Consider the following 15207-nt stretch of genomic DNA (forward strand, 5'->3'; position numbering starts at 1 on the left):
AGCGGCAGACTAACACTTCCACACAAATTAAACACAAGCATGTGAAGATCGATCGATATAATTAATCCATCGAGTCATTGCATGCATATATATTGATTGGATCACTTTGATTAATATGCACACAGGGGTAGGGCACAAATCTCATTCAATTCATCTATGAAAATTTAACCATATTTGAGACGGCATAAGAAGGTAACATATTTTTTATATAAATTTAAAATCTCTAGGCACTAGATATATCAAGATATCAATAGTGTAAATTTAGGTATCTTGAGATATATTTTTTTAAGAACCATAAAATTTTACCATTTACCTATCTTTAATCTGATCAAATTACTTTGTAGTACTAGCAGGATCGAGGATGGGCGGCCTGTCCTAAGAGCAGGTACAATAGCAGACTATTAGCTAGCTACAAATATATTTTAATGAGATAAAAGATGAGAGAGAAGAGCAGTGGGCTACAGATCTGTAGCCAGTTATAGCATGGACTCTAAGACGCAATGTGTGTATGACAAATGGGACCATATACTAATAAGATAGTAAGCAACTATTGTATAAATTGGCTATTAGATTGGCTATAGATGAATTGAAGCTAGTAGCTGGCTATACTATTAACCTTGCTCTAAGTGCACTACTCTAGTGCTTAATTAGCTGTACACAATCCCTTCAAAAAAAAAAATAAAAGTTGTACATAGATACACCAGGGAACATATCCTATGCACATAAATTTCTCGTGTACACCAACTAACAAATATTATGAAAAATTCTAAAAAAATAGATATTTACTTCTAATAGTATTACACATATATGCAAAGTCTTATATTCAAATACATTATATTTTAGCCTAAAAAAGAGAAAAATCTGACAGTTTTAAGGGTAAATATTTTGTTACGGCTAAAATATAATGAATTTGAAAATAAGATTTCACACATAGATATAATACTATTGGAAGTATGCGTCTAATTTTTTAACAATTTTCTATGACATTTGCTAGTTGGTGTGTATAGGATATGTCCCCGACACATCATTAGTTAAATATATATGCATATATATGGTAGTGCACTCCTACTACCTGCACATATATGTGCCTAAAATCCTCTTTCTCTCTCGAGCTACATCGATCGGTCTCACACGAGCTAACTTATTAGCTTCTCATGAACTCCGGACGGTCCATCTGAATTCTAGCTTGTCTGATCCCATCCATATCAATACATTAGCTAGCCATGGTGAATAGGAAGAAGAAGAAGACCAAGCTTGGTATCACCTCTCTTCTCTTCAGCAGCAGCAGCAGCGGCAGGGACACATCCACTACTACTAGTGGCTTGCCGTATTCGTATTCGTCGTGCTCCAATATGTCGTCGTCGTCGTCGTCGGCGGCGGCGGCGTGGCAATGGCCATCCTGCAAGCAGCCGAGGACACTCTCCTTCAGGCAGCAGCAGCAGACGATGATGAAGACCATGAACTCCGCTTACTTATCCGCGGGCTGCTCCTTCGCCTCTCGAGACAGCCACAGCTCCACCTGCAGCTGCTGCAGGAGCAGGATGGCGTCCGACGCCTCGGCCTCCGCCGACGCCGTCACCCGCGCGCTGCGCTCCGACCGCCTTTTCTTTGACCCTGACGCGTCCCCGGCCGCCGCCGCCGACCTCAAGCTCAACAAGGCCAAGGCCAAGAAGACGAAGAAGAAGGTGGAGGCGTTCGGCGGGGCGACGGCGATGACCATCGAGTCGTCGAACCCGTACCGCGACTTCCGGGAGTCGATGGAGGCGATGGTGACTAGCGGCGGCAGCGGCGGCGGCGTTGATGACTGGCGGTGGCTGGAGGAAATGCTGGGGTGGTACCTCCGGGCCAACGTCAAGAGCACACACGGCCTCATCGTTGGCGCCTTCCTCGATTTGCTCGTCTCTGCTGCCGCCTCGCCAGCTGCTTCTTCTTCTTCCTCCTCTCCGGCGGCCAAAGGCAAATATTCCTCTTGCTGCAGCGCCTGTTCCTCTTCCTCCATCAAGCTGGAAGAAGAACATCAGCTACGACATTACTAATATATAATTGATCCACACATCTACGGTAATTAATGTTCGTTTAATTAATCAATTCAATGGATTAATTATATATTGGAGCGTGCATTTTATTAACTACTCCAGTGATAGTACATCATATACTAGTATATTCGAATTTCATACATCCGCAGTTTCCCCTCTCAATTTGTGAATAGGCGGAGTCGATCGCCATCACCATATGTACGTGTGATATTTTAATTTGTCAGTCACCGATCTCTCCCTATGACATGCTCACTTCGTACTAAAATAAATAAATTATAAGATGAAATGTGATACATCTTAATTATTACTACGATTCTAAAGAAGTATGTCCAGATTCGTAAATCAGAATATCACATTTCATACTAAGTTTATTTATTCTATAATGAAGGGAGTATATACGTGTGCGCATCGATCGATGGCATATGCATATCTCTCTATCTACTATGTGACGCACTACATAGTTTTTTATAGAGAAAATATATAATGCAAAACTCTATAGATACTACAAATCTTTTTTTTTTTGCGGGGATAGATACTACAAATCTGAAACTACTGTAGGATAAAAGATGAATGTCTGATATTTATCCATATCTCAATGAGTGGTATAGTAGTGTTTAGGCCCTGTTTAGATAGATGGGACTAAAACTTTTAAGTCCCTATCACATCGGATGTTTGGATACTAATTATAAATATTAAACATAGACTATTAATAAAACCCATCCATAATCTTGGACTAATTTGCGAGACGAATCTATTGAGCCTAATTAATCCATGATTAGCCTATGTGATGCTACAGTAAACATTCTCTAATTATGGATTAATTATGCTTAAAAAATTTATCTCGCGAATTAGCTTTTATTTATGTAATTAGTTTTGTAAGTAGTCTATATTTAATACTCTAAGTTAGTGTCTAAAGACAGGGACTAAAGTTAAGTCCCTGGATCCAAACACCACCTTAGTGAGCGCCCAGCACAGCTAGCCTAGATAGGCCAGGCGTGCTGAATTGCTATGTTAATTTATATATCGATTGAGATCTACTGGAACAATGATGCATGAGATGAGATCGATAATTGTATATACTGGGGCGAGCAGCTAGCTTGTGATCATTGGACATAAGACGGTCGATCAGACATCATTAATTATAGTATATCAATGTTGTATATTTCAGCAGTGCCGTTGGACGACTGATCTCATCCAGAAGCCACTCGGCCTGTCCTTTTTGCGCTCAGAAGCTTGAGACGGCGAAGCACATCCTACTCGACTGTGTGTTCGCTCGTCAAGTCTTGTTACGGGTGCTGTCGCCTCCTGGCTAGATTGCCCTCTCTCCCCTCGGTGGCAGCTGGCTTCAAGACTGGTGGCCATCTTCTAGGGCATGTTTACCTAATCACCTCCGTGCCAGTTTCGACTCCCTGGTCCTTCTGGTCTCTTGGCAGGAACGCAACTCCAGGGTTTTTGACTCTGCGCTTTCTTCGGTCTCAGTGATTCTAGAGTCCATCCTTTTAGAGGGCCGTTGTGGTCGTTAGTGGGCGTTGCTTACTTTGGATACTTGTTAGGAGTGTTGCGTGGCTCTGCCCCCTCCCGCTGTTTGGAGTAGCGTTACCCGTTGTACGAGTTTTTCTTTTTCTTCCTTGGTTTTTGTCTTTATTTTCTTCCTTCCTTGGCATAAGCCGGTCTGGCTGATTGCGTTGTGTAACAAAAACTCTATTCTTTTAATTTATTGACGTGCAATCTTTTTGCGCGTTCGTGAAAAAAAAACAGTATATCAATGATCGATATACCGGGGAAGGTCATTTTGTCCCATAAATGGTTGTACAATAGGGTGTATTTGACAGGAGTAAAGTAGAAGACGGAGAAAATATATGATTAATTAAGTATTAATTATTTTAAACTTAAAAATATTAATATAAAATTTTGAAAGCAACTTTTCTTTTATTAAGAAAATATCATTTAGCGGCTCAAAAAACATGTGAGCGACAGAGGGTATTTTCTCTTAGTCCACTACTAACGCGAAGGCAACCTTGTTCTTTCTAGCTATGTGATGTAATTAAATGGCTATACAAAATTCTAAAAAAATATTAATAACATAGATATGTAATTGTGTGAGATATCATTGCACAACATACAGGTTTAAATATAACATATACAAGTCTATTATATACTATTATAAAAACTAAAGATGTTTCCGCGGTCCGTCATCTGTGTTTGAGTCGGTTATAAAAATTGAAGATGTTTCCACGGTTCGTCATCCGTGTTTACGTCAGTTTTAATTTTATGTTTTGGTTTTAATCTATATCTCTTCTCTATCTTTATTATTATAAAAATTGAAGATGTTTTTGCCGGTATTTTGGTTCATCATTCATGTATGAGTTGGTTTTTAAGTTCGTTTGCTTTTGGAAATACGTATCCGTCTTTGAGTTGGTTTGTAAGATCGTTCACTTTTGGTAATATAGAAGGAATCATATAAGAAATCTGTTTAAAAAAACTCGCATGCTAACTTGAGACGTTGGACTCCTAACTGCATGCTCATGATTTTCTAAAAATATATATATGCAAGCGAACTCCAACAAAGAATTTCATCTTAACTAAACCATATAACAATAATAAAATTAAAATAGACTTCACCCGTTATAATGTACGGGCATTTTTTCTAGTTGAGACAAAAATAACAAATCTGACTATGAATAATAGTACTTGTACTACTAATTAGGGTGTAATCTAGTAGTATTTTATTACTCATGTTGTGGATCAAATTTGAAAATGACTTTTTTGGTGGATGTAGACGAGTATCAGTTAATGTTGTCATTCAGATTTTTCTTATAACTATTTGAGTAGTATTTAAGATTTACAGAGAAACGAGTACTGGGCATACAGTTAGGGGAGAAAAGGAAAAAGCAGTTCCAATCGATGTCAAAGTAACTAGGTGTCAGCCAAAGTAACTAATTAACAATGAACAAGTAAGTATGTAGGGTTAACTATACTGAACTGAAAATAAATGCCATATATATATAGTTGCATGGAATGGAAGATGAATATATATATATATATATATATATATATATATATATAGAGAGAGAGAGAGAGATCTAAAGAGAGATGAGTAATAATTGGATCAGTAGGAGATGTGGCAGGTGGTGGGGTGGAAGTGGTGGGGATTATGATTATTAGTGGTGGTGGTGGCGTTGGAAGGAGAAGGGTGGAGGCGGAGCCTGAGGGGGCAGTCGAGCTTGATGTTGGGGCCGGGCAGCCTGATAATGGCGGACGGCGTGAGCTTGATCTCGGTGTTGGCGGCCATGGTGACGTGGATGGAGTAGATGCCCTCGGTGTCCTCGCGGCGGAAGGCGGCGGCGGCGAGGCCGCCCAAGAGCTGGTGGCGGCCTTGGAAGGAGGGGGTGATGCGGGTGGTGTTGGTGGAGGCGGGCTGGGAGAAGTCAGGGAGGAGGGCGTGGGCGAAGCGCTGGTCGTGGTAGTAGGCGTCGGCGGCGATGGAGTGGTAGCGGAGGGCGAGGCGGGCGTTGTGCCTCGTCAGGTCCACCCCCACCGACAGGTTGTAGCTCAGCGTCCACTCCTTGAGCGCCAGCGAGAAGGTGGACAGCTCCGCCCCCGCCGCCGTCGCGTGCAGGAGGTTTGGCCGGAACATGAGGTACACCACCATCGCCACCACAAGCACGCACCCCATCCCCGCCACCACGCAGCTCGCCACGCCGCACACCGCCGACCGCCGGCAGGGGTAGCAAACCTCGCCGCCCGCTCCCATTCTACCTCGATCGCATCGACCAGATGACTGGAATTGGATGCGAGACGAGGGGAGTAAGGCGCTGCATGCTTATGCCCCTCTTTGCATGCGTTGAACTGGCAACGTACCCACTGCAACCTGCAAGATAAGGCCTAACCAGCCTAGCCTGCCCAGCCACATCATGGCCCACTTACTTCCAGCCACGGCCCAACTGGAAATGGGCCGCATCAAACAGTTTAACAAACAAGAGAAAGTTCTCCTTGATCACATCCCTCAACTAGGGTTCGAGTTTTATCTATATATTATATTGACGGTGATTTTTGACTGACATGGTTCCCTCGTGGCACATTGATACTATCATCATCCTACATGGCGCCTAGGTGGTGCATACATAGCCCCAACTTATGAAAGTCTCTGATATGGACCCACACATAAGTCTACAAGAAAAATATAGTGAGGTCCGCATATCATCTCCCCCTCTCTCTACACTTTTATATTCCTCTTAATGTCTTGGTTGTCCACCGCCACCGGGCACCAAGGGCAGTACAAGGAGGTGCTCCCTTCAAGCCTCGCCTATCCCCTCCCCCCTCCCTCTGAGCTGGCAGCCACAACGCCAATGCTGAGGGATGTTACCAGGGCAAGATTCTCCGACAACACAGCCTATTCGGTTGCAAAGAACCCCGCCACCACACGAAATCCCCTGACCTTGTGAGGGCCACAAGGAAGGAGCAACAAGGGCCACAAACTGGCACTCCACCAGCTCCCATTGGAACACCTAATGTCTCTACCATCGGGATGATATCGGTGGCTGGTTTAGGTGGCATTGCTACCTGCTCCCAACATGGTGGGATGGGACTGGGCTCGCAAGTGGCAGCCGGGGGAGGGGGCATCTCTGCATGATGATAGCGGGCTAGAGGACGTCAGTCTCGCATCGTCGCCGACCGGCTCAGCCCTCCTCGTGCTTCCCCTCTCATTCCCTTGGCTCTGTCGAGATCCTTCGTAGCCTCACACGGTCGATGCGAGTGCAGTGCGCGAGGAACACCGATAGTAGCTAGGGAGAGAGAGGGGGTGGAAGGGGAAGGAGATAAGAGTGAGGATGACACCTGGTCCAACTGCACTTTTTTATTTTTTAACTAGATACCCACTGACATGTAGGTCCCACATATATGTTTTATTTTTAACAGGATTCCCACTTACATGTGTGTCCCATTGTTTTTTCCTCTACTGACACATAAGCATCATGTAGGCACCTCGTGGGACGAAAATCCCAATTGAATAAGCATCCCACGTCAGCAAAAGCTCTTGGTACCGCAGAGGAATTCGATTTTCATTTATTTTGGATATAGGGAATGCTTAATACCCGATTTTATGGTTGATATATAGATGTACATTACTACTCTACCTCTATTTGAGTGACTTAAAGTGAACATTTTTCAGCAAACAACTAGTAGGGCCTAGCTACCACTCCTTTCTCTCCTTTCTCTCTCACGAAACCATGGCATGGCAAGTTGGCAACTCCTCCTATTTCTAGGCTGCGGTGGCGCCGCAGCTGCCACCGTCGTCCATGGAATGCCGGCCACTCTCACCCTAAAGCCTGCGACCTCGACTATCGCCTGCGATGGAATGGGACCCTCCCTTTTAATTTGAGCAGCCAAAGGTAATTAATACTTCTTCTATTTGTTCTTTAATATATGACATTGTTGATTTTTAGGTATATTTGATCATTCATTTTATTAAAAAGTTATTGAATTATTATTTTTTATTATGATTTGATTTATCATCAAATATTTTTTTAAGGATGACTTATATTTTTTATATTTACATAAAATTTTTAAATAAGATAAATGACTAAAAGTTTATCAAAAAGTCAACGGCGACATATATTAAAAACAGATTTAGTAATAATCAGCCCTGGTTTCTGTTTCTCCCCTAAAATCCATCTCCATCTACTATTTGAAGAAATTAACAGGGTAGCTGATGGTATGTGTACGGTGCTAAACCTCCAAATCGGATATTACTACTCCAGTTGGTAGTGCAATGTCATGTCGAATTGATGATATTTTCCTTTTAAGTTTGCTTCTCTATCACTCTATCTGCACCCAGCCCAACTACTTTGCTTGGATCTTAATTACACAGTCCGTCAAACCCAAAATTTACTAGTCAAAACTCAGAACAGATATGATCTTTCAAAAACCAAATTACGAGTAACAAGCTAGGGCCAAAACAAAGTACACCCAGTAAACCTTCAAAGAAAAAAGAAAACCCACCAGTATTGTGCCTTAAACAAAATCCAAGGAATTGAATTCTGTGAAACACAGGGGTATTAATTATTAATCTTGACATATCCATGAATTTGTACTCCGGCAGTTACATATTCTCGTATGTTCATCCTGGTGACAATTGTATTATTGCGTATCACATATTCACATTAGTTTATAAATTGGTGTCAAAATTTTAAAACTTATTTTAAGGTTGATTTTAAAGTTTATTTCATCGTAGTTTATTTTTCGGCATCGACTTTTAAATCGTGAGTAACACACAACTATAAAAAAATTTACCTACAATATTTTTTACTTCTGTGCCATTTTCATCTAAGCAGCTGTAGGCTAAACGATCGGACCAAGCCAACTTTGCTAAGGTCTCCTTCGAAACATATGAATTTTTCATAAGAAACATTTCAAATTTTCTAAATTTTTTATGAAATTCCTCCAGTCCAAAATAGGCCCTAGGACCGGCCGGCTGTGAGGATCAAATAGTGCAGGCAAAGAAGATAAGATTGATGCAACAAGCCACATATATACATGTAGAGATATGTATATGGGTGTAGGTGTTTGCCCCACTTAGTTTGGACAAATGCACGCAAGAGTCCAGAAATGTCATCATGCAACTATAAGGACATCTCAACTCCCAACCATCTCCTTTTCTTTTCTTGTTCTTTTTTCCTGACAATCAATTTATTTGCTACTTCTCCACTCAACTGGACATATAGATCGATCTTTCTAGCTAGTGATGAGTACTGATACTAGCATGTCAACAAATTAAAGGAGCTAGGTAAGGTACCTGGTGACCAATCCTTTGACAACTCGTTAATTAGTGAGTGTTAATTAACAATGGCAGGTAATTTTCATCTGTAATACCTTTTTGTCAATAAATTAATGTTCCGGGCTGGCGTTGAACAACTGCTGTAGTTTCCTAATATATATATATATATACATATATATATATATATAAAAGCTAGACGGACGTTTCATGTATCAATTGTAATATGCCTAGCATTATTTCTGCTACTAGCTTGTTTAATTTATTGATTAATAGCTAGAAATAAATTGAAGGTGAAGACGAACACTCTTTGTTGAAAAATGAACAGAACATTAATTGATTACAATGTTGCAACTATGTAGTATGCATGTGAAGATAAGTACAATTATTATATATTCTAATAGTAATTACAAGATTGTAGCAATTGCTTAATTATCCCCTCTCTATATGCGAATTATTACTACAAGTAGCTGTACACCTGAACCATGCAGCTAGCCACAAGCATGGCACTGTACGTAGTACCAAAAAAAACACAGGCATGAAAATTAAGTAAGAAAAAGGTCAAATTAATTCGTACTGTAAATACATAAAACCACTGGTGGCAGGCATATATGCAAGATTACTCCGATCCTCACTCGATCAGTTGAGCTGAGCTTTTAATTATATAGCTTCTTCATCAGGGCTGTGCTTGTAGAATGTAGATCGATCAATTAAGCAAGCAATTATATATGGAAGGAGGAGAATTAATTAAGGATGATATGATTTGTTGGATGCATGAGAGGAGGATGAGGAGATGGATGGATGGATCAGACGTCGACGACGCAGGCGGCGGCTCGCTGGAACCTGAAGTAGCCGTTGCCGCCGCCGGAGTTGGAGCCGTAGCTTCCCCGGCCGTCGTTGACGATGAGCAGGGCGGGGCACCTGACGCGGAGGTGGTAGTGTCCGGTGATGAAGGCGCCGGCCTTGTAGCGGATCCAGCCGTCGACGCGGATGGTGACGAGCAGGTAGCCGGCGGTCTCGTCCTGGGTGATGGAGACGGCGAGGTAGGGCGGGAGCTGGACGTTGTTGCCGGAGAGGAAAGGGGACCAGACGGTGAGGTCCGGGTGGCCCTGGTACACCGGCGGCAGCGACGTCGGCACGGTGATGCGGAGGCCCTTGTACTCGGCGTACACGTCGGCGCGGTCGTAGTAGATGCCCACGCGCTCGTTGCCGTTGCGGGCGGCGAGGGTGGTCTGCATGGTGACGGTGAGGAAGGAGAAGTAGCCGGAGGAGGCGGTGGCGCCGGCGTAGGAACCACCGGTGGTGACGTTGAGGCAGACGACGGTGAGGTCGTTGAGGTAGAAGCGAGGCTTGGTGGGGCGGAGGATGAGCCAGACGATGAGGACGATGAGGAGGAGGAGAAGAAGGATGCCGAAGATGGCCGCGCAGCAACGCCGGTACAGGCGCTGCCGCTCGCAATCCTTGTGTTGCTCGCAGTGCTTGATCGACATTATATATCTATATTCTTGCTAGCTAGCTAGTACTATTTCTCTAAATTTCTTGTGTAATTCTTCCCAACTCTCTCTCAATCTGCTACAACTTGTTGCTTCAATTCCTTGTAGCTAGCAACTAACTGGAACTAATAATCGATCTTACTAATAATTGAGAGGTATGGTAGGAAAGGAAGGGCAGAGAGTGAGTGAGGAGTGAGCTCGCTAGCTACCAACAACAATAAGCTAGGTAGGAGGAGGAGAAGAAGATGGACAAGTAAGTGGAGAAGAAGAAGAAGATAGTTGGTGGCAGGCCACATCTAGCTATCTATCGTTCGATCGCTACATGTCATGCATCCCCATGTGGGGTGCCTAGCTCTCTCGGTGTTCTTTCTTTCTTTCTTTCTTTCTTTCTGTTTTGCACGCTCGTACGTACTCCATGCTTTCTTCCTGTAATAAGCAGACACATTATTCAGCATTCAGCTGCGTGATTAATTTGACTGCATCATGCAGGGCTCTCTCTCTTTTGTTACCTACCTATGTGAGATCTACTAGCACTAGTAGTTCACAATTGCCGAAATTTCCCAATCGATCTTTCTGCACTTTAGATGTGCCTAATTAATTAAACAGATACTTCAGAGGCTGGTTATTATTTGTTTTTCAGGTGAAAGTAATTAGTACCAGCACGAGTAGCTAGCTAGATAGAGGTGGGAGAAACACTATTTTTTTTAAAAAAAAACATTTTTCGTGGAGAACAACCCTTTTTATTACTAGCGGATTAAACATATATACGCTTGTAAAAATGCTACCGCTGTGGGCGGAAAGACTGTGCCATGCTGATAGGACTGTTATCGAGTCCTATAAACATATTCTATCCTCTCATCTCCGTTCAAATACAACTTAAAGTCCCTATACTCCAACTTCCTTTTAATTGAAATTCAGGTGGGAAGCTCTCCCCAGGATGACCAGTCTAAAAAAACAGAGTTGCTATAAATATGGCGCCATATGTTATAGTTGATTTTTTTTCAGCCACTTACACAGTAGTTATACCTCATTTACACCCCACTTACATATATAATTAGTATGTAATTTTCGAATTTACATATGCAATTTTAGTACTTACATATGTAATTTTGATACTTACATTGTAAATACACTAAAAGTACATATGTAATTTATGGACTTACAATATAAATACATGCCGACTATTTTTTAATGAAAAATATGGCGCCATAAATATAGCTACAAAAAAAAAATGTATTGAAGGGATTTCCGGTCACGGATCACCGGCGAGAATCAATTTTTACACCAAACTGCCTAGGAAAAAACGTTTCTTGCTGATGGGCTTCCTAGGGCATAGTTTGCGAAAACATATATCCGTTGGCGGCATAAAAACCGTCAGCGATCATCATCGATGGTTGCAGGCAATCTGTTTCCGTCAACGAAACTAAAAGTGAAATCATAAGTAATTTCCCATTTTGTAGTAGTGAAATCATAAAGGTGGAATTAAAAGTGTGAGTGATTGAGTGAGTGTGGCATTAGCTCGCAAAAGTGGATATATATACATAGAGAGAGAGATGGCGGCAGGTAAGCTGTCAAATTCAGACAAGTCCATTTCATCAACATCAACTTTTTGTTTCTCTGTTTTAAATTCTTTTTGGAGAAAAAAGAAAAAGGAACAGGACGATCGACAAAAAGATAGGAGGCAATCGAAGCCAGGGATAAGTGGATCACAATTAACTTAGGCACGCAGAGGCCGATAGATCACCTGGCTTCTTGTCAGTCTCAATTTCGATCTGAATATTGTTTTGCTCCAGTAACTGCACGTATACATGTTTAGTTACAAATATGTAGCATATCACGTCATTTCTCATTTCCTCACATGCATGTGCCGGCCTGCCTGCCGGTTAGCTCTAGTAGCAAGGGCTGGCTAACGGGCGATCGATCTCCATCCACCCCTATACATTTCTCTTCCCCCTTCTTCCTCCCTTCTTCTCTTCCTACTACATTATAATTTTTTTTATAAAAATAAAAAACAAAGTTGAAAAAAATTATGTATAAAAATACATATATATATATTTATACACACACACACTTGAATCGGGTATGTAAACTTTTGACTTATAAACTTTGGGTCTATAAACTTTAGATGTATAAACTTTAGATGTATAGAAATACTATATATAAAAAAATATTTGAATTCAAATTCAAATTTGAATCAGATATAATTCAAATTCAAAATTGAATTGAGTATGTAAACTTTTGACTTATAAACTTTGGGTCTATAAACTTGTAGATGTATAGAAATACTATATAAAAAATATTTGAATTCAAATTCAAATTTGAATAGGGTATATAAACTTTTGACTTATAAATTTTGGGTCTATAAACTTTAGGTGTATAAACTTTAGATGTATAGAAATACTATATATAAAAAATATTTGAATTTAAATTCAAATTTGAATCGGATATATAAACTTTTGATTTATAAACTTTGGGTCTTTAAACTTTAGATGTGTAAACTTGAGTTGTACAAACTTTAGGTGTATAAATTTACTAAAATAGAAAAGTAATATGGTAAAAAAAAAGAAACCAGGTGAAGGGAGGGGGATCCGAATCTGATCGCCCCTTAGCAATCTCGCTAGTAGCATGCCATCCACCGATGGATGCATGTTCACTAATCCAGCACTCAATTAGATCAATTAGCTTGATTAGTTAACAAAACAATTAAGGGTTGAATCAAAGTAAGAGGCAAAATAATTATGTTTCCTGCGTCGATACGATCCACGTCCACCACTACTTAGAAAAAGAGTTTTTTCTGGCGGTCAAAATTTATTTTTTTTTGCTTGCGGGTAGCCAGCAAAGGCTAGTGAAAAATGCATTTTCACTAGTACGCAGCCGGCCGCCAGCGAAAATTGAGTTTCGTAGGCAGCATGTTAATACAACCGCTCACAAACCTACCATCTTCCTGGCAGCAATTTAAGAGGACCATCAGTGAAAATATTTTTTTAGGGTAAGAACAATTGAAAATCAGCGCGCGCTGGCTACCATGGCCGCATGCACCGCCCACCGCCTAGCCCCACCATGGAGGCTCCCTTGCCACCACTGAGCCCTATTCACAGTCGGTCACCGCCGCCACCGGTCGCCACCGCGGAGCCTGTAGAGGAGAGGCTCCCTTGCACCACCTCACTCTACTGAGCCCAGCTGTCGCCACCAGATCAAGCGCCTGCAGGAGTCCTCACCGCTGGTCCGCCTCCTGCGCGAGTCGCCGCCGCCACCTAGGGATGCAAGCGGGGCGGGCAAGCGGGTTTTTTTAACCCGCTTATCCCACTTCTGGTTCATTTTTTCTTCTAAATTTTATACTACCATATGAAAAATAAACTAGCAAGCGGGTTTTTATGCGGGTAGTGGGACTACCCACTTGCATCCCTACCGCCAACCCCTCCCCTTTGCCTCCGCCGAGCCCGAAGAGAAGAGACTCCCCTATGCCACCCCACTCTGCCAAGCCCGGCCACCTCCCTAATGCCCTACTGCCATGGCCGCCGCCCTCCAGGTCCGTGCTCGCGAGGGAGAGCTCGGCCGGCCAGCGGTGGTTCCGCCGCTCCGTGGCCCGCTGACGCTGGATTTGGAGCCCTTCGTCGCCTCCGTACCGGAGCCATCACCGCCATGGCCGCCACCCTCCGGATCTAAGCCCGCGAGGGAGAGCTCGGGCAGCCGACGGTGGATGTACCTCTCCGTGGCCCGCTGACGCCAGATCCACGAAGGTCGATCACGTGCCATCACCATCGCCGCCGAGCGGTGTCACCGCCAAGCCCCGCCATGCACCGCCGATTCTTCCCCCACTCGTTACCTCCGAGTCCCCTCCTTGTTGCCGCCGCCGCCAGTGGGGATGGAGGAGGAGATGGGTGCGACGACTTACGGTGGGTGAGGAAGGCGCCACTGGTGAGGGAGGAAGAGAGGGAGGCGGTGGGTTGGTGGATCTGGAGAAGAGGAGGCGATGGGTGGGTGGATGTGGAGATCCGGTGGGTGGTGGTGGTTTTTAATGTCGTAAATTTGTTTTAGTGTGCCGATGTTTTTCACTAGCGGACCTATTTAGCCGCCTCTGGTAAAAATAATTATCATTTATTTTACGGTGACTTGATTTATCGTCAAATGATTTTTAAGCATGATTTATTTTTTATATTTACATAACATATTGAATCAGAAGAATGGTTAAGTGTTTGTAAAAAAATTAATGGCACCATATATTAAAAAAGGGAGATAGTAGCTCGTGAAGCATGCTGGTTGGTGGCAGATCATGCTCGATCGCCCCCATCGTCGCCCAGCTTATATTCCTCGTCCAAACTAAGGAAACAATTAAGCTCCATCGGAGACGGTCATTATCTATAGAGTAAAGTGCACAAGCGGTCTCTAAACTTGTGTGGGTGTGTCAGCTAGGTCCTTTAATTCTCAAAATAAATTTTTAGGTCCCTCAACTTGTCTCGGGTGTCATATAAATCCAAAAGGGTTTCAACCCGCTCCGTGTGCTGACGTGGCATGCCATGTTGGCGCCTACGTGTTAGTAGAACCTATATGTCAGCTACATATAGAAAAAAAAAGGACATATTTTTTCTCCTATCTTTTTTCATTTATTTTTCAAAATTTAAAACATCCTTTACTTCTCTCTTTTTAAATTTTATTTTTTCTACATGATTGACATGTGGATCCCACTGACACGTAAGAGTCACTGTGGCTTGCCACATTATCTCATAGAGCGGGTTAGAGCCGGTTTAGACCTATATGACACATGACGAGTTTGGGGACCCAAAAATGTATTTTGAGAGTTTAGGGATCGTACACTTTAATCTTATCTATATTATACTCCCAAGGAGATCCTACTACAATCGGAAAGATTTGACCAACCATCAATTAGTTGGATCAAATTATCCCA

At 42.5% G+C, this 15207-nt stretch overlaps 3 protein-coding genes across 3 annotated transcripts; 1 reads left to right on the forward strand and 2 right to left on the reverse strand.

Annotated features, from left to right (window-relative positions):
• Positions 1 to 1023: 1023 nt before the first annotated feature.
• Positions 1024 to 3705, forward strand: LOC127782748 (transcription repressor OFP13-like). Its single transcript, XM_052310016.1, has 2 exons — positions 1024 to 2061; positions 3205 to 3705. Exon 1 carries the CDS (start codon positions 1224 to 1226, stop codon positions 2034 to 2036), a length of 813 nt encoding a protein of 270 aa, XP_052165976.1. The 5' UTR covers positions 1024 to 1223; the 3' UTR covers positions 2037 to 2061; positions 3205 to 3705.
• A 1440-nt stretch (positions 3706 to 5145) lies between these two features.
• LOC127781979 (NDR1/HIN1-like protein 10) lies at positions 5146 to 5712 on the reverse strand. Its single transcript, XM_052309056.1, has one exon. The coding sequence runs from the start codon at positions 5710 to 5712 to the stop codon at positions 5146 to 5148; it is 567 nt and encodes a 188-aa protein (XP_052165016.1).
• Positions 5713 to 9178: 3466 nt separating this feature from the next.
• On the reverse strand, positions 9179 to 10585 carry LOC127781136 (NDR1/HIN1-like protein 1). Its single transcript, XM_052308044.1, has one exon. It carries the CDS (start codon positions 10296 to 10298, stop codon positions 9615 to 9617), a length of 684 nt encoding a protein of 227 aa, XP_052164004.1. The 5' UTR covers positions 10299 to 10585; the 3' UTR covers positions 9179 to 9614.
• Between the last annotated feature and the right edge of the window lie 4622 nt (positions 10586 to 15207).

Source organism: Oryza glaberrima, chromosome 8 (assembly GCF_000147395.1).
Source record: "Oryza glaberrima chromosome 8, OglaRS2, whole genome shotgun sequence".
Classification (NCBI taxonomy): Eukaryota; Viridiplantae; Streptophyta; class Magnoliopsida; order Poales; family Poaceae; genus Oryza; species Oryza glaberrima.

Excerpts from the sequence above, each read along its gene's own strand:
- LOC127782748 (XM_052310016.1), top strand. The coding sequence starts at position 1,224 with ATGGTGAATAGGAAGAAGAAGAAGACCAAGCTTGGTATCACCTCTCTT.
- LOC127781136 (XM_052308044.1), bottom strand. The coding sequence starts at position 10,298 with ATGTCGATCAAGCACTGCGAGCAACACAAGGATTGCGAGCGGCAGCGC.
- LOC127781979 (XM_052309056.1), bottom strand. The coding sequence starts at position 5,712 with ATGGGGTGCGTGCTTGTGGTGGCGATGGTGGTGTACCTCATGTTCCGG.